Genomic DNA, 19,723 nt, shown 5'->3' with positions numbered 1-19,723 from the left:
TGCACAAAACCCATTTCTTTTTTCCACATAAGAAGCAATTTTGCAAGATGCTGCAAAACCTAATCAGTTACCTTTTTATTTTCCCATTCTTTAATGGAGCTGCTCTGTCCAGTAGGAAGCTGCAGGATGCCATCTGTACCAGCAGAGAGTAATGGAGGCTGAACCTTACTAAGGATCTTTGAGCAGAGTCTGAGAGAATCAGTAAGCTCAGACAAGTGCAAAGTATGAAGATGGCTTATCAATGCAGAAATCATCCTGAGCAACAGCTGAGGCAAGTGTTCCGTCTGTATTTCAATGTAAGTCTCCTAGTAATAGGAGTAGTAAAGTAATAATAAAAACTTGTTAATTGTTACACCAAACTCCACCCTGAGATTTATTTTCTATAACAGAGCTACCTATCATTTGCTTAAGTCTGTTTTAAACATACAGTACATGAAAAAAGGAAAATTAATATCTTAATATCCAAGAATAAGAAATACATGCTTTACTAAAAAATACTTACAAAATTAACTTTAAAGTTGGGTAACAAACAAATAGAAATACATTTAAATTTTTTTCAAACTAGTGCATACTGTTCATTACACAACAAATGCATTTTAAAACATCATAAGAAGGCTGAAGAAAGCTATTATTACTTTATTAATCTTAAGACAAAAGTTTAAGAATGAAAGATAAACAAGTTAAAAGCTAAGGGAAGAACAGGCTGATTGCCATACCTGACACAGCACTCTCATACTTCTAGTAGGCTTTGAAATGAGAAAGCAAAGAATTGAGGAAAGACAGCTATAGAAAAAACAGTTCCAACAGTCTTTGCTACATTAAGCAATGACATCAGAAAAAGAAGATACATCTTATCACAACATTTAAAAGATTCTTAAAAGAAAGCTGCACATTTAAACTAGCATATCAAACTACAAAAGACTATACCTGCAATGAATACACAGAAAAGAAAACGAGGGCAGACTAAAATTTTAAGGCATAAGCATCATAAAACCCATTTTAGTTATGTCTAACCAGTCTATCAAGAATCATACAATGAAACAAAAACTTTTCTTATATTGACATAAATTGACATTATTTTCAGGAAAAGCAATTAATAAAGTATATATAGTATTTCTGCAGATCATAAATATACAGAATCCCAATGTTGGTAATGAATAAAGATATTCTTACCAAAGAAACAATATCCAACAAAAAATCCACTAACAAGCAGAAATTTGTCAGAGGTAACTCAGATTGCTCACTATCACCTCCAGGCCCAGTTTGAAGTCTGGCATGTAAAGTCCTCCTGCAAAATTCAAATGGAGTTTCACAGTATTTTCCCATCCCCCTTACATTGACCATATTTGTGTAACTTAATGCAAAGCTGTATATATTGGGTGGTAATCACTATAAACCAATAAGCAATTTCTCATTTTACTGTTAAGTAGCTTATTTGGCCCCATACCATTCTTTCAGAAAAAGCAGTAACCAGCCTTTTGGCATAAAACAGTCTTCATTTGTAAAATAAGGAAATTCAAGCTACAGAAAATTGAGCATGGAAGATAAAAATTTAGATAATAAAGAAGCTCATGCAGACAAAATTCCAAACAAAAACTATTCTCCAGATTTCATTTATTTATGATGCAATTTGGTATCCATGTTGACAATAACACTACTTACATGTAGTGAAATACTCACCTGCATGTTATCTGGCTGTAGATGACTATCCTTATGTTAGCAATTCAGCCCAACACACAAAAATCAAGTCACAGACATCTAGATCAACCTCTCACACTGAGCAGGACTGCTAAAAACACTAGATAAACTTGTCCACTGTTTTGTCTAGCAGAGTTCTGGAAATCTCACAAGAAAGTTCCACAGCCTTCCTGGCTTCCACTGCTCCACCTCTTCCACTGTTGCACATGTTCTTAGCAAAGCTTTTCTCAAAGTCCAACCTGACCACTTGAGTGAGCACTTGCTGCTGTCCTTTGTTTTCCATCAGCTGTTATAAAAAGTATAGCTGTATGAACTTTGCAAATGCCTTTCAGGAAGTCATAAGGTGCTATTCAATTTCCCTCTTTGCCAGGCTAAACCAAACTCACCTATCTCAACCTTCAATGCAATGTCCTATAACTGACCAGCTTAGCAGTTTCTCTACCAGAGTCTCTTCAGTTTCTCAACATTTCTCCTCAGGTGGCGTGTCCAAAGCTGGACACAATATTACACGTCTGTCCTTAGAAACACTAAGTGAAAGGAAAAACAACTTCCTTTCACCTACTGCCCATGGTCCTCATAATGTAGCCCAAGACAGTTTTCTTTAGTGTCTTCAGTTAATACAATGTTGGCTCATAGACAAATTCATGTCCAAGTATCTTAATATTTTATCAAGAAATTCCATAAGCAATGGAAAAAAAAATTCTACTAATTTCATTTGACATCCATACATCATCTACCCCTTACCACAGCAAAAACCCCTGCTCTTCCATGGTCTCTTCATCCCCTTCCCTCCTGTTAATAGTTTCAACTTTCCCTGATTTATGGTTTGCTATTTTCTCCTGTAGCCCTCCTTGTCATGCACAAGATTCCCACCCTTCTTTTTCCCTAAAAGAGCAGGACAAATGATGACACATTGTGTGTTTGTCAAAACTGTAAATTTTACCAAAAGCAATTTGTACAATGAGTAATCCTGTGTTGGCCAAACAGAACTAGTTTCAGAGATCACTCTAAAGTCTCCCCTTCAGTAGAGGGTCTAATTCTGTCTCTTGATTTAACCCAGACACTGAGTGAGTGATAACTCACATTGCTAAGACCCACAATCACATCCAATGAAAACTGGTCAGAAGGTTGAAGTTATAGGGATGAGAGGAAAAAAATACTTACACGCTTAATGATCTCATGAGACTGACTTCTTCGAAGAAAAAAGTATACAAAACAAAAATTAACTTCAACTTTACCCATACAGAGATTAAATATTATCACCTACCTACAACACTCTTCAAACCAACGAGCAATGTAATCCCACATATAATAAGGCTCAAAAGAATTGAAAAGCAGATTGGCAGTTTTAATCAATTCTGCTGTTTTCTTGTTTTCTCTCAGTTTGCTGAAATAAAATAAAAAGAACATTTATATTTTTATACTCTTTTTTCAAGTTATATAACTACACATTTACTTTGAGTTTACCCACTGTCAAATAACACTGACAAATGATCTTCCTCCCACCCCTACAAGTAGTTGTTGCTCAAGGGCTCAGGATACTGGGAGGCAGCTCATACCAATGTCTTTTAACAGTTTCTAGGTTTCTCCTCTATTCTTTCTTTAATATTTGTCTTTTAACCACATTTTTAATAGATCTGGTTTTACCATAATCGTTCCTACAGTTGTTTCCTCCCCTCTCCAACTTTGAACATCCCTCGCCTCTCCACCTTTCAAAGTACTAAATTAAAATCTTTAAACTCTGTATCCCACTCCCCGGCTCTCTTGTAGCAGTCTTCATTTTTTTACTACAAGAAAACTCAACAGTCTATTTTGCTTTTCAAGAACACAGATATAAAGAATATCACAATCAATCAAACAAGCATTTTTGTCATGGATAAAGAAAAAAACATACACTAAACATTAAAAAATAAAAATAATAAAGCCAACCACTTCACACCTTTGCACTGAACACAAGTTGCAATTAATGTTAATAGATTCTGTATCATGCAGAAAACATGCCACAGTCCCACAGGCTTCACAGTCATGGCTCCAGCAACAAAGATATATTATTTAATACAAAATACATTACACTCATTATTTACCTGCTTAGCTGTGTGTGATCTTTGTTGAAAGATGGTTCTGTCTGAAGCTCCATTTCTGCTTTGCACTGTGTATATAATGTTCGAAACACTTCAATCAATACATCCTCCAGGATGGCAGGGCCTAGGGAGAAACACCAGCAGTCACACTCTTGTATTACAGCATTGCCAACAGTGCACAGCTGAAAGCTATTGAAATCATTAGCTAACTTTAGGCATTGAAGCCACAAAATTTCTTCTGGTTCAATCTCATAAACTACCTGAATGTCAGAAAGTTTGGTTTGTTTGCATTCCAGAAACACTGAGACAACTGTAGTGCCTGGGAGAACACAAAGCACAAGCCCCATGTTCAGTGTGTGTACAATGGCAGCTGGGTAAAAACACACCAAGTTCAAAAGCTGTGCAGTCACAGCAGTATACATCATGTTCAAGCCAACACACCCTTTTTATTAGCTCAGCTCAGTACCATATAAATGGACTTCATGGATTCTTGATCAGAGGTGGCTTTCAGTCAAAACAATTTGAAATACTCACCCCTAAGCTATCTCATGCTGGTAGCATATGGACAATACACTCAAAAATTTAAATGCAAATACAAGATAAAATATTTTGAGCATCATCTTTCCTTTTAATTTGAGGCAGGTTTTATTTTAGCTCAGGATGTAGTCTGCAGGGTACTTTTTGGAAGTATTTTTGAAAGTGTGCAATTGCAGCACAGAAAACCAACTGCAGCCTGGGCTGCACTGAAAAAGTGTGGCCAGCAGGCCAAGGGAGGTGATTCTCACCTTCTACTCTGCTCTTGGAAACACCACCTGGACTACTGCAACTATCTTTGGGATGCCCAGCATAGAAACATGGACCTGCTGGAGCAAGTCTACAGAAGGGCCACAAAGATAGCAAATGGGCTGGAACATCTCTCCTACGAAGACAGGCTGAGATAACTGGGATTGCTCAGCTTGGAGAAAAGAAGGCTTCAGAGAGACCTCATTGGCAGCCTTTCAGTACTTAGATGGGGCTTATGAAAAAAGAGGGAGAGAGACTTTTTATACAGCCAGATGGGAATAGGACAAGGGGGAACAGTTTTAGACTAAAAGAAGAGAGGCTTAGATTGGATGCTAGGGAAAAATTCTTTACCCAGTGGGTAATAAGGCAATAGAACAGACTGCCAGAGAAGCCATGGATGCCCCATCCCTGGTAGTGTTCAAGGCCAAGCTGGATGGGGCTTTGAGCAACCTGGTCTAGTGGGAGGTTTCTCTGCCTGTGGCAGGGGCATTGGAACATGATGTGTAAGGTCCCTTTCAATACAAAACATTTTATGATTCTATAAAATAGCTCCTCCTTTAGATTTGAGCTAAATCTCCATTTTGAAGAAGAAAACCCCAAATTATTTTTAAAGGAATTTAAAAGTAGTCTTGCTTGAGATATAATTTATTTTTTTATGTTTCCTAGTCTCACTGAGCTGCCTTCAGTAAGAGTATGCTTATGGAGTTAAGCAAAAAATCCTTTTATATTAGTCTATCTCATTTTGCTGAAAGAATCCCCAAAGCTTTGCTACTTCACAAAATCTTAACATATATATTGCCTCCGAACATTTAGACTGATCCCTAGAAATCATAAATTACAAGGAAGATGGCAAATTTCTGATAGATATTTTGTTCCTTGTAGTTCTTCTGTCCTAACCAATTATTTTCTTTAATTATTCTATTTTAATGTTTTTAGTATCCTACCTTCAAAGCTGATTATGCATTTAAAAAATTATTTTGATTTTTTTCAGTCACCTTCAAAACTGTATTCCAAACACTTCGCACTGTGTATATAATGTTTGAAAAAGAAAAAGGGAAGATATCCAAGTTTTAACTGTAAATAATTTTGTCCTATAGTACTCAGCATTCATCTGCTAAAGAGGGCACTGAAACACTTTAAATATGGGAAAGGAAATTTGAAAAGAAACACCAAAAAGAAATTCCAACAAACCATCCACAAAACCAAAAAAAATATTTGCTTCCCCTGCATAAGATCTTCTGAAAAAAAATTAACTATTTCTTTTGTTAATATCTATCATATCTGTGTGCATATTAAAGAAAGTATAGGTTATTTCCAAAAGCAATAGCTGAAATTTATAACAGTAAAAGTCATTATTTGATGAAATAAATGAAAAAGATTCAATCTGCATTTTTTCCAACACACAGTTAGCTCTCTCTATGACTTTGACTTATTGTTTCCTGTGTAGAAAGTAGAAGAAATGGCATTTGGTAAAAGGCAAATCTGATGAATGCATTAAATTAAATACAAAACACAGATACAGCTTGGAAGATCTAAGAAATCTGGGTAACCTGCCAGTACTAAGAACATAACTTATTCAATTTGATGAAAAAGAGAAAAATTTTCAAAGCAAAATCGCATGAAACAAATTAAAAAGAGTAAATGAAAATTACCCAATTCAGGCTTATCCAGCAAACTGATAAGAATTCGAAAAGGCTTTAAGTCTTGCATTAATGTGCTTTCTTCTCCCTGTCCATTGACTTGCAATATTCCAACCATTGCCTACAAAGAGCAAAAATATATCAGGAAAACAAAAAGAAAGCTAGAAACCAATAAAAGCTGCACATAAAGGGAAAATTCTCAGCAGTGGAGACCACTATCTCATCTCACTACAGCTCAGTCTCCCATGATCAAGTTCTCTTAACTTTGCATTTGAGAACATTTCTGTGGAACAGAACTTGGTAACTTGTATTTATTTAAAATCAAAATAGAGTATTATAAGCAGCTAACTCAATATTTCTTAAGAATAAAAGAGAAGACATGAGCATTAATGAACAATTTATTTGAGAAGATAAAGTTGGTATATATTAAGGACGTAATAAGACACCATCTGTCCTATGATATAATCATTTACATGGATGAAAACTTCCTTGTCTAAATAGCAATGACAACTTTGAAAAAAATGGGAATACTGAGTTTCTATATCAAAGCAGGTTAGGGTATGAACTGTAGAATTAAAAAAAGCCCCATGAGATGACTACAGATTTTGCTTAGTTTTCTGCCTGGCTGACTTGACTGTCTGAGCTAGTTTGTTTCTTTTACAGTTTCAAAAAAAAAAAAAAGGACAAAGAAGAAAAAAAAAGATAAGAAAGAGCCATGAAAACCAGTTTGGCCTTGCTATCTGCTACAAACCAAGTATCATCAGCAAGTATCTTAAAAGAAAAATCTTCTGTACTTTCATATGTCTTTAGAAGGCCAGAATTTTCAGTACATTGTATCTGTGAATAAGATATGAGTTGACTAGATCAAACAAAACACAGAGACTGCTATAAAATGAGGCAGAAAAGAACAATGCTTTTAAAGTCTTTCAAGAGACAGAAAAATGTTTTAGAAGCTATATGTAATTTGTATTACACATAGGCAAGGCACAGATTCTAATGTCCATACTCTTTTCAGACAGAAAAGCTTTACTGCCACTGATTGAGTTTGAAAGATGGACAGATTTAAAAAGACCATAACTATTAACCATGCCTAAATGTTGCTGAAAGCTCACCATGGCTTTTTTATGTAAGGTACAGGTGAAACTGTACCTAATTCAGGCCTCTCCTTTACATTTGAGTAATTTCTGAACCATCTGATAAGGAAGGCAGAAGGGTGATAAGAGAAGGGTGAGAGGGTGAGAGAGTGCTAATGAGGTCCTTGCTGGGTGTCAGCTTTGAACTGGGATGAACTGAATATTCCTGTGTCGGCTACTACTGTTAGACTTGCCACTCTCATTCTCATACATAGCATCACAGCTCTGACTCAGAAAAATCCTGACCTTATCAATTTGCCTTAAAAATAAAATGTCTCCCAACTTCCAGATCAGACTCACAGAAGTTTAGAAGACATCTGTATTTCCATTACTGTCAGAAAAACAACAGTTCTTAGAACCAGTGATCTCAACTCACATAGGAAGGCTTTAGGAGTAAACTAGTTTAACTGCCAATTTTCTCAACTATTACTGGCTGCCAACAGACAGCAGAAGATGCTCCCTTTTCCTAGCAGGGAGAAAGATCTTTTTAACACAGACTTTGAGTGCCATCTGATAATTTTCTTCTGATGCCCAAGACACAGAGGAGTTTCCCATATCTACAGGAGAGAATTCTCCAATTCAGTTTCATGAAAGAATAGGCTCCAGTTTCCTGGGTTCACAATCAAATAACATCCATGTATGCTTCATTCAGTGTGGAAAAGGTGAGGGAGAAATCTAATTTTTGTTCTGTTCATTCTGCTATTCTAGAGGTCTTCATTTTTCCACTGAGAAAGTTTTGGAAGAATAGGACACAAATATCACAAAAAAGACAAGATTACATTGTTACATTGTATTGGCAAGTCAAAAGATAAAGTTACAGCAACATTGATCAGGATCTGTTTATAAAAATATATGCCCCAATATAATTGTATAAATAAAAATAGTATAGCTACCTGGACTAACATCTCCTTAGAGAAGGTGTTGAAATAGTAAGTGGCATGCTCCTCGGGATTGCTGTGCCTTGTACTTCTGGGTCCTACAAGGGCACCATTGTTATCAAAACCTTCAAGCAAACAAAAGACAAAGCAGATAAATATTTGCAGTTTAATAGAATATATTGCCAATTTGTTTAAACTAGAAATCAACACATTAGCACTCATAACTTACCAATATGAAGTCCAAGTCATGTTGGCAAGAAAAAGATGATTTGATAGAGTTTAATAAGGGAAACCAGGTTATATTTTCACATAAACAGTTTGCACACAAATCAAAAAATTTAGTTTTATGCAACATTATCAACCAATTACTCCTCATACTCCTTGAAAAATGTTCACAAATGCTGCAAAACCCATAATCCTTTAAAGAAAGCCACAAGCCATCACATAAAAGTATTGCAATATTAATGAGAACACAAAATTCAGTATTTTAGAGATGATCACCAAAACACAGTGACGTGTTAGAAAGAATATCAGTCACATCACAAAAAATAATTATTTTTATTTCAAAATTGCACTAACGAGATGGACCTTTGTATTGTAAGTTTCTTTTCTCAGTAAGTTTTTAATTGCAGAAAACAATAGGCTTAAGGAAGAAAAAAATCAATTGATTAACAATGGTTAAGATAACCTGATTTAAGGAGATGTATGTGATACCTATTCGTAGAGAATGTTTAATAGGTCACCTCTAGCTGTAGAACTACAGCAAGGAATATCAAACACCAGAATTAAATAATGCCATACAGAACAACAGAATTCAGACAGTCTCCCAACATAACTGATCTTCATCTGCACTGCCTTTTATTAGGAATAGAATATAATGATAAAAGAAAAGCAGCACAACATCTTGCATGTGGCCCATAACTGCTGCTAGAGGAAAATGTATCAACAATTTATATCACAGGAATGAGTTCCAGGATGACATTCTTCATCTTCTATGTCCATGCAGAGAGTAAATGCCTTTCTTTCTTATGAAAGAAATTGATTATTTAATTTTTCCAAGATTCTTTCTACACAGTAGTGCAAACTGATAAGGAAAATACAATCCATTTTCCACTTTTAGTGGCCAATGGAATGAAATACAAACCTACCTAGAAGCCATGCATAAAGCCTTCGGTTGAGTGACATATCCCTGCGCAGAACTACGTGAAGGGCTGCTGACAAAATTCTGATCATGTCTGGACGTGTTGCCTGAAGAAGTCAGAAACACATTTAATTTTAACTATGAAAAGTAATGCTTTTTCTATGTTAGCAGCTTAATGTTCATTAAAAACCTAGCTAGTTTCATGTTTTGACATTTCTGAATTCTGCCCAGTAGAAGAAAACAATCTTGCTCTCAGGAAACCAAAATATGATTATTGTTTGGAACATGTACTATATAATAACATGTATCCTTTAAGAACAGCAAAAATAACAGATTTGACTAACAGCTCCTGTTTGTTATAAGACATTACATTTTACTATGAGGCAAAAGCTTTGGAAGAAAATTTTTAAAATCCAATTAGAAAAAAATCAACTACATTTTCAGTTTCTTACTACTTTAAATGCTTGTGTAAGTCTAAATATTGAAAAAATATTGTATTGATAATTTCAACATTTCAGTACCTAAACAGAGACACTCCAAATACTCCTATAGTAACTGATAAATGTGAGTGAAGCAATTCCCCAAGCAAGAACACAGTTCATTCTTACACAGAAGCAAAGGTTTTTCCTAATTTATAACAAGATGAGAATCAGTCTTGTATAAGTTTTCCTCCAGGATTTAAATAATTCATGGATCATTTAAAACCAGGATATAACTAACAATAAAAGCAGTCCAAAAAAATTATCTAGAAATTGTAAGGTCTATCTCCCACTACGGCTAGGGCTAACCACTCACGCAAAACCAAAAACCATTTTCAATTCTCTAGTGTTCTGAATCTGTTGTGCTAAGAGGATTAACTTTTGCTTATTTTGAACACTGGGAATTGGAAACTTGAAAATGAATACGTAATTTGCTTTCTCATCAAACTGGAGCAAATTAAAAGCTTTTGCATAATTTAAGCTTACGTACACAGAAGTTAACTTTAACTTCAAAGTTAGCACATCAAGTTAAAGAGCAGAGATCATGACATGAGAACAGCCAAACCTATCAGAGAAACTCCTATGTGTGACTGTAATTGGAGCTTGGATAAGAATTATTACAAAAACCAACCAAATACTGCTACTGACTTCAGAAGTGAAGTACATTTAGGAATTTGTCAATTCATCTCTCATGTTAATAACCTACCTGGCTCATATGGAAAGGAAAACAAAAAAGGATAAGGTCCAATGTGCTCCTCTGTACTAAAACACTGGTATCTTGCACTGAAGTGCTCACTGCTTCCACCTGAAGAAAAGGTAGATTCCCCCCAGCAGAATAGTTATTATTTTAAGGAGGCAGATATAAGAAAGCATTCAAAATTATTTATAAATAATGATAAGTACTAAATGAAGTCATTTTGAATAAAGAAACAAGATAAAATAGGAAAATAAAGTTTCACCGCTGAGGAAACAGAATCAACAGATTCCCTAAACTATACCAACAGCTTTTGCTTTTTATATTATCAACGAATATCTTAAATTTAAAAGACAAAATTATTCTCTACATCTTTAAACAAAAAAAAAAAAAAGGAACCAAATATTGCAACAATACTCAATCAATTACTTTTAGCTGAAGCATGTAATGAATGGAAACTTTTACACAAAACCTAAGCAGTTCTGATACATTAATTCATCTTTGAAACCCTCCTATCATGCACCAAAACATCACTTTAACTGGAGCTATAATAAACATACATTTTCATCCCTTCAAAGACTAAGTTCAAAGATAGAGACTACATCTAAATCCCCCCTCAAAATACATTATATAGTAAGTGACTTCAATGAAGTTATTTACTTAAGTTCATTGCTCCATTAAAACATTACCATTAATTCAATGTCACTGCCAATTATGTAGAGTTGATCCTCCATGGAAAGCTTCCTGTTCAGATGGGAGAGGACATAGGTGATGCCAGGCAAGCGCACTGCAGGGCTGGTGAGAAGGCTCCCCCAGAGAGCACTGTAGAACGCTGACTGATCCACAGCTGAAGCAACTTTCTCCAGTAGTGTGTTTGTCCTGTAGTAAAACCAAGTCAGCTGAATCAGGGTATGTATCACAGCTCTGCCCCTGCCTCCTGTTTTAGTAAGTATTAAAATTAATTGTTACAGGAAGGTCAAAACTTCCTTTTGAGATGCCAAGAGAGGCCCAGTTATACACTGAACCTTATAATGCAGCCTGAACAGAGCAATCCAGCTAGCAAGCCTGTGGGCCAATCTGGCTTGCAAAATGCTTTTGGCTTGCCCACAGCTTCTCTTTATATACTCCTTATATACTCCTTATGTTCAAAGAGCCAAATAACTCCTTCATGTGCTACTTAAAGCCAAATGTTGCTACAGACAGAGGTTTCAGACAGACAGCAGGAAAGCATAGCTTCTGAAGAAAAGAATTAAAGCAGATGACTTTTGCCCTCTCATTCCTTGCACTGAGCCCTTCTGGTAATAACAGGGCACAAAAATACCCCAATTCTTTGAGCACAAGCATTCCTTTCCCCTGTCCTCATTTCCTCCAACTCATGTGGCAGCACCTCTACACCCTCTGGCAGGCCCCAGGAGGCAAGCTGGATAGACCTTGTTCCCTGTTGTAGCAATGCCAACCACATTGTGTGTGTGTCTGCCTACACAGAAATAGAAAAAGATAGTGTTGAATTGCTCTTGATATACAATTTGTGAAAATTCAAGTTCTTGAAGTTGGAAATATCAAGAATATGTAAGCATCAATTCCAAGAATTACAAGTGATGGAGTGTAACTTCATCCTTTAATATGTTAAGATGCTACCTCAGCAGCACAGATGCTGCAGTTATGTATGCCAACCCGTATCAAGAGTCATAGAATTGTTCAAGTTGGAAAATACCTTCAGGATTATTGAGTTCAACCCAACACTGCAAAATCCACAATTAAACCGTGTCCTAAACTGCCACATCTACATGGCTTTTAAATACTTCCAGGCATGGTGACTCCACTACTTCCCCAGGCACCCCATTCTGGTGCTTGACAACCTTTTAGATGAAGCAATTTTTACAAATATCCAACCTAAACCTCTCCTGGAACAACCTAAAGCCATTTTCTCTTGTTCTATTGCTTGTTACCTGGGAGAAGAGACTGACATATAACACTAAGTCTGCTTAATGCCAATTCCCTTTCCATAACTACCAGCAGGAACAACTAACAGTTAATTTGTCCTAATTAATGCTAAGAACCTCCTACCATAGCATTCTGTTGCAATTAATATGACAGCATCAAATTAAAAAGCAAGTACCTTGAAAACAAAATCCACACAGAAGTACACTGTGAAAAATTACAGTAAACCCTTCCCCCAGACCAAACAATCACCTTATTAACATAAGTATCCTTACCTTTCATAATACTCTGATCCCTCCTCTAACCCAGGCAGAATCCCAGTTAACAGTCCTTGCAGTCCTGGTTTCAATGTTTTCCCCAAAGGGAGGTAATAAATCTCATACAGACTCAATAACGTTGGCTTGACAGACATAGCAGCATTGGCAAGGAGTGGAAACAGTCCAGAACTGTGAAAAATAAATTTTACCTTTTTTAAAGAAGCTTCTCATGTGACAATGTTATTTCTCTCTAGACTGCTATAGGCACATGCAGTATAGTTATTATCAGATTTTTATCTTAGAATTGTGCATAGGCATAGACCACCACAAAATCTGACTGCCTTTGGATGGACCCAAAGGCTTATGAGCTTTACTACTATTGTGATAACAAGCACTGAAGGCCTAGAGATTACTTCTTTCACCAATAAAATAAATATGAAACTAGAAGCATCTCTGCATAACAAAATGTTAATTTTGCCCAAACTGAACCACATCACAATGAAAACTGTATTTAAAAATACATTTTCTTTGCACTTATTAAGAAAAAACAAGACTGTATAAGAGCAATTTGAGGAAATTCATAGAAATAATTTTCTGAAAGAAAAATCATGGTGTTTTATTTCAGCAAGTAAACTTGAGGTAAAATTTACGACATTTATACTGTTAAGTGGCATCAAAGGCATACCTACTTCAGAAATTCAGTCTGAAAACAGATTCTAAAACTAACAATAAACCCTATTTGCAAGTCTGTTCATAACACAGACTTTAAAGGACTGAAAACATTGGAAGTATGTTCTGAATTTACTTGAATGTAAGTTCATGGAAGTTATAAATGTGGTCTCCTAAGAAGTACATAAATACTAAAATAAAATTTGCTATTACTGCTAAATATCACACTTTATTACAAAGCATACTAATAATCAAATGCATGTGAACACAACCTCAATTTTAAAAATCATTGAGGACTTAGGATAGAAGACCCTGACATAAGAATAAGAAGATTAAAGAACAGTAAAAAAGGTAATTTTAAGGAAAGGGTCTTAAAATGTACACCTACAAATTTACTATTAAAAAAAATCTATGTTCATAGGATATTGTCCATGATAGAGGAAAAGATCCTACAAAACCAATTCCAAAATAACATTTTCAGTAAAAATGTGTTTGCCTTTATCTGTCTGGCAGATACTGTCCTTTACCATTGTCAACTGGCTTCTTTTTTCTACAGAAAATATCTTTTTGTCCAATAAGCAGCCCACTAACCCATAGTCATTCTTTGTAAAGCTATTACTCACACTTCAAGACCTGCTGTTCAGACACTGGCATTCTGCTTTCATGACAAATACTGGAATCTTTGATAATACCTTAATGTGAATGTCTGTCTTTGCCCTAGCAGTAGTAACAATAGCTTTTAGTTAGATTATACAAGGTAGCATTTTCCATTACCCTAGAACTTACTGTTAATGAGATCTTGCAGCTACTGAATCACTGTACAAGCAAAAAACATTAGCTATGAGTTCACAGTTTCTTTTAAAACGTGGAAATAGAGAACCAAAGCATTCCCCTCCTCAATGTGATTATATATAAACATCCTGACCATGCAAGACAGAAGAACTGATGTTAAGGTATGCAATTTCTTTCCAAGCACTGATGCACACCTTTTCTACCTAAACATTCTAATCTCAGGACAGGTAAAGATTAAGAACCATATGTGACAGTGTGCACACATTTCTCTATTCATTATATAATAAATAACTTAATGTCTTGCCCATACCACCCAACCAAAAATATACACCTCGTAATGGAGGTTTTAGAAACCAGTATATGCTGACTAAACTTTTCAAGGTTATCCTTCCTTTTCATTATCATCAATTCCAGAGACTGAGAAAAAGTTTGTACTTGCCCCCATGCTAACAAAACAAAATCTTTCTGTTCTGTTAATTTGATAATAAAGTTTCTTGCAACAAACTATACTCAGATTCTTTTCCAACAACACTTAAAATAGTAAAATGTAGTGTTAATAAAATGAGGAGCTAACTTTTCATTTACTATACATACAGTACACATAGGCAGAAAATTTCATTTCAATGATAAAATCAGTTCCTAACAAAAATTTAGGTGATCTGTTTCTCTTCCATTATATAATATTCAGAAGAAAAATATTAGACAAGCATCAGTAACATGAGGGAAAGAAATTGGTTCTTGATTGATTCTTGCCATATTACAAAGAAATACTGTGAATATAAAATGCAGGAAAGCAAAAGTATCTTGACTATGCATTTGGAATGGAGTTGTTTAAAATATTGTACCTGTAGAGGAACAGGTCTTTGGCCAAGCGCTTGGGTCCAATGATTTTAAAAATGATCTCATATGTTTCAAGTGCCTTCCGATGAACACCTCCGGGCAGAGCTGGATGCAGACATTGTGCCAAGCGTTTGCCTATCGTCAGCTTTTTGGGTACTACCTGGTACTTGGCGTTGTTCTGTAGCACCTGGTAAATTAGCACAAAAAAAAGAAAAACAGCACAAAATAAGTTAAACACCAAGTGCATATTTTATAAAGGAGTTCCTGGATATGTTTCCTAAGTCACCACACAAACCTAGGTTACAAGAAAAAAACCCAAGGCCATTAAAATCTACTATGGAGCTTTTTCTTTGCCATGCTTTTCACTTATACACTCATTACAGGTAATATTACCAAGGCAACTTCACTTGTAATGGGCTTCTTGCCTACAGCTTGTCCATTTGTTATTTACTCATCCATTTGAGGACAAAAATTGCTATTTCCATTTCATAAAATCCATTATCAACTAGCTCGAAGAGGACTATTAAACTGTGGGTCATGAGTCTGGGATAGCTTTAAGAGAATGCAATAGAGTGAGATCACACGAAACTTTACCACTGTCAAACCATGCAATCACTTCAGGACTGGAGAACAGAGTTGCTTTTTACATATTTTGATTTTTTTTTCTCTCTCTCTATATCATAGCCTTGACATTGCACAAACATGAAGCAAGAAATGTTACCATCAAAAAAAAAAAAAAAAAAAAAGAAAGAAAGAAATGAGAGTTTATACAAAATAATGATGCCACTTCCAAGTATATTGTCATTTTCCTGAGCGAGGCTGCCTAGAAATACATACGACTGACTAAAACGTGATTTTTATGAATATCAGGATCTGTATGCATTTGTGAAGTGCTATTAAGGATTACAATGATATTTCCCTTTAAAATTAACTGTTTAAATGAATCAGAACTATAGCATTCTCTGGTCCATGAATGATTTGAGCCTCATTTTAGAACTTATTATTCATAAAACTACTGCTGATATTTATACCAGTTACTATTTTTCACATTATTTCTATAACATTGAATGATACTAGAATTACATGTTACTAATAAAAGAGATACTGCATTTATTTCCACTAGAAATGTAAATAACTTCTCCCTTTAGATACAAAGAGTTCAACTCTAGGTCTTAGAAAGGTGTTTGATTTGTTTGCTCCTTGCACATACCCAACACTTGGCTCAGAGCACTGAAAAATTTGCAAGAGATGGCTGGAATCTCGCTCTTCTGTACTGTTACACCAGTACCTTTTGCAATTCCTGAGTCTTTTTAAGAGCACTTGCCAGGCATACCTTGTTTAGCTTCCCAAGTGCTGATATCAAGTCTGCCCATTCACTGGAATATTCAAAGTTCTTCAGTGCTTTGTCAACAGCAGCTACATAGTTTCTGTACTTGGAATCAGTCAGTAGCTCCAGCTCCTCCGTGTTCATCCTCCCACGGTGTCCCCGCTAGAGACCAGCTTGCAATTCATGTACAGACATTACCTATTCAAAAGATAAAAGAAAAAAGCCCTGAAAATATTGTTAAAATATGTATAAAAAGCAATACATCTTCATCAAAGACATTAAAAAATATTAAATCAGGCTACAACAAACCATAAACAAAAGCTAACATATTGCAAACAAATATTAAGAAATATTTAACACATGTCCAACATCAAGTCCTATTAAAAAACTGAAACAAATAATAAAAACATCCCAACATCAGAAGCCAAATTAAAATCCCTAGAAAATTTAATCCATTGTCTCTTCCAAAAAGCATTGTTTGTTCTAAACAATGCAACAAAGTGATTTTTCATTTGTGATTTTTACTTCCTTGAGGTCCATCACCAGAAACCCCCAACTTGCAACAAACCAGCCTTTCTGCAAACAAAAGACACCAATCTTTCTGAATCACTTCCAAGCAGAAGACAAAACTGAAGGACACATACAATAGTTACACACTATTCAGGAGGACTTCTGTGCATCAACACTTCCTTTTACAAGACTTGCTATTCTAATCCAGTGATGCAACTCTACTTTGTTTTGCTATTATTGTCATCCAGGCACAACAAAAGCACATATTTACCAGTGTTCTGTAATTATAGGCTTTTGCAATTTGTCCAATATATTTTCATTATGTGGTAGTCTATACCAAGTAATTAAGATATTTTAGTCCCAGAAACATCACCCTGTACTTTTATAGGTTATGGACTATTTTTTTTTAATAACAGAAGTTCAATAACCTTTTAAAAGAAATGAGTTTTTTAGGCTACTTTCACCCCAAGCAAATACAACTCAATGTGAAATGCTATTGTAGCATGTCTGTGAAAAAGGCAGATTTGGTGCCCCTTTTAAAGGAGGTGTTATTGAGGGAAACTTTTTGGCATCTCTTTTGTATTTGCCTTCAGAAAAGACTTGACATTCAGCAGATGCTGTTCTCTTCTGTCTCAATTAAAGAGAGATGGGAAGAAAATCGTGTGCAGAAGTGCAGGCTGAAGCATGGCTGAAAAAACAAGACTGTCTTCCACATATGATAAGGAAAGTTGCAAGAACAGAGAAAAACAAAGTAGTGGCAGACAAAATGAAAAGAGCTGGATGGAAGGAGTGAATAAAAAGGCCAAAAAAATTACAAGGTTTCTGCACTCTTGATTCTGATGGCAGACTAATAATAACAGTCTCCAAGACAGAACAGAAATGCAAACCATTATTTAAAAAACATATTCTGAGTGTCAAATTGATAGATTCCACAATATCTCACTGGCATAAAGAACTTAGATATAATTTTTAATTAAAAAACAAAAACCCTTTTCACGTGGTTTCATTTTATAATAATAATTTTTGGATTAAATCCCAAAAAAGATCAGGTTTGTTCTGGGAAACCTGTAAAATGCCAACAGATTTGTCAAAAAGACAGCTGCACAACCACCAAAGCCTGATCTCCAAAAGTGAAATAAAGTATTAACACTGAAAAAAAGAAGAAAGAACTAACATATAAAAGAAGTACAATTCAATTTTTTTCCGGGCACAGTGGATGGAAAAGGAATTTGACAAAGTAAATAATTACTTTTGAGTGAAGAATGCATCAGAATCCTTTTTATCCAGCTAAAGCATAAATACAACCACTATGGCTGAGTGGAAGACAGGCTCTGTCTTCCTCAAGTGCTTGAAGACCTGAGAGTGAGTGGTCTGTTAAAGCATTATCAGAGGTTAAACAAACTGGTAGAGCACAGGGTTAAACAGGTAGCTTCTTTTCAGACTTAAAAACTAATCAGAATAATCCCTTAATTTTGAAAACAAAATACACTAACATCTTCGACCGAATAACTGTGCTTTTAGACAAGTCTACTGCACACTGGCTGTGCAAATATAATCATTATGAAGTTTTGTACAGAGAAGAAAAAACATACTCTATTTTCTTACTACTCTACAATTATGGTCTCACTTTTCTATCTTACAAAAAGTTCAGTTTTTTCCAAAAAGAATTTATGCAAAGAATTTCTTGCATACTTTTTCCCACAAAGAAATCTCGGTTTTAGACAAATCATGAGTAGCCTTAATAAGTGAGGCACCCAGAGACAATACTACTCAAATGTAATGTATTATTTTTATAAACCTTGGAGTACTTCTATAATCATTAAAATTACAGGAATGCCAATTGTTATGAGTTCTCATTCATAAAAATAAACTTGTTTACTATGGTTTTCTTTCTGTTTAGCATGAAGATATTCCACAATGTAGTTTTTAATCTTTTCATGTTTCCATAATGTATTCTTATCAATACTTTCCTGTTCTCTTCATCTATAATAAAAATGCAAAATTAAAAATATTTTCTTTTACAACTAGTATTTCAATACAACATAAAGATTGGTAGTGCCTATTCCTTTATAAGTATCACACCTTTATTCTCCCATAGTTTACTACTTTCAAAAAATGAGATAAAAATAAAATTTGATAAATCAAAAAACAAAAAATTGAAAAATAGCATTTTCTGCTACACCATCACACAGCCTACAGAATAAAGCATTTATCTTGTCATTACAAACCACCATTTGGCATGAGGGCCAACTTTCCTTGGAATGTTTTTTATTTGTTTCTCCTTTTAAACAAAGATATGAAGAGCGCTATCCTTTGGGGGTGTTTTTCCTTCTTTGTATACCAGATTAGATGAGGCAAGCTTCTCAGATTGAAGGTTAAGCCATTCTCATGAGTCTGACACAGACAATCACTGACCTGTTAGATGGCGATGACTTTTTAAATGAATGTCAAAAAGTAAATATGCTTTCCATCCCAGCAGAAAGCTTATTATCAGTGAGGAAGAAACTACCTAAGATGTACTATACAGTTTCAAATAACTTCATATATTTAAATCATAAGTGATTGCAGAAGTCGGTCCTGACACTTACTACCTTCTACTTCACCTCTAGCAGGGATTAAAATACCAATACCACATGAATCTGGGTACACCTGGATGTCTGTGGAGTCTTTGCACATGACTCTGACAAGGACAGCAGGTGTCTGGGGTTGTGGCTCTTCTGCAGCGGGTTGTGCATAGTGTGATCCCAGAGCAGCCTTCAGGTCCCTTCACTGATGAGGTGGTATTGGTTTTCCTCCAACTCATGTTAAAACAATACTGCTTCAGCTGTGTTTCCACAGCATGTGCTTATACTTCATAACT

The 19,723-nt window shown here is 35.2% G+C and overlaps 1 protein-coding gene across 7 annotated transcripts in view; it reads right to left on the bottom strand.

The window, feature by feature from the left end:
• The window catches only part of DOP1A (DOP1 leucine zipper like protein A), a 59,724-nt gene that overhangs the window by 32,121 nt on the left and 7,880 nt on the right, over positions 1-19,723 (bottom strand). For 5 of the 7 annotated variants that reach the window (XR_014953656.1, XM_085574784.1, XM_085574788.1 and 2 more), the window contains exons 2-14: positions 16,360-16,551; positions 15,032-15,213; positions 12,744-12,914; positions 11,217-11,406; positions 10,540-10,638; positions 9,362-9,461; positions 8,229-8,338; positions 6,215-6,323; positions 3,783-3,903; positions 2,966-3,085; positions 1,174-1,288; positions 717-746; positions 72-305 (exon numbers count right to left, since the gene is read on the bottom strand). Coding sequence is in view for 6 of the 7 variants with exons in the window: in XM_085574784.1 (XP_085430910.1) it covers positions 72-305; positions 717-746; positions 1,174-1,288; positions 2,966-3,085; positions 3,783-3,903; positions 6,215-6,323; positions 8,229-8,338; positions 9,362-9,461; positions 10,540-10,638; positions 11,217-11,406; positions 12,744-12,914; positions 15,032-15,213; positions 16,360-16,497 (1,719 nt within the window). In the remaining variant the exon portion in view is untranslated. The remainder of the gene's footprint in view (positions 1-71; positions 306-716; positions 747-1,173; positions 1,289-2,965; positions 3,086-3,782; positions 3,904-6,214; positions 6,324-8,228; positions 8,339-9,361; positions 9,462-10,539; positions 10,639-11,216; positions 11,407-12,743; positions 12,915-15,031; positions 15,214-16,359; positions 16,552-19,723) is intronic. The other 2 variants (XM_085574786.1, XM_085574787.1) reach the window with 2 other exon arrangements.

Source organism: Lonchura striata, chromosome 3 (genome assembly GCF_050655825.1).
Source record: "Lonchura striata isolate lonStrDom1 chromosome 3, ASM5065582v1, whole genome shotgun sequence".
Classification (NCBI taxonomy): Eukaryota; Metazoa; Chordata; class Aves; order Passeriformes; family Estrildidae; genus Lonchura; species Lonchura striata.
This window is presented reverse-complemented; position numbering and strand designations above follow the sequence as displayed.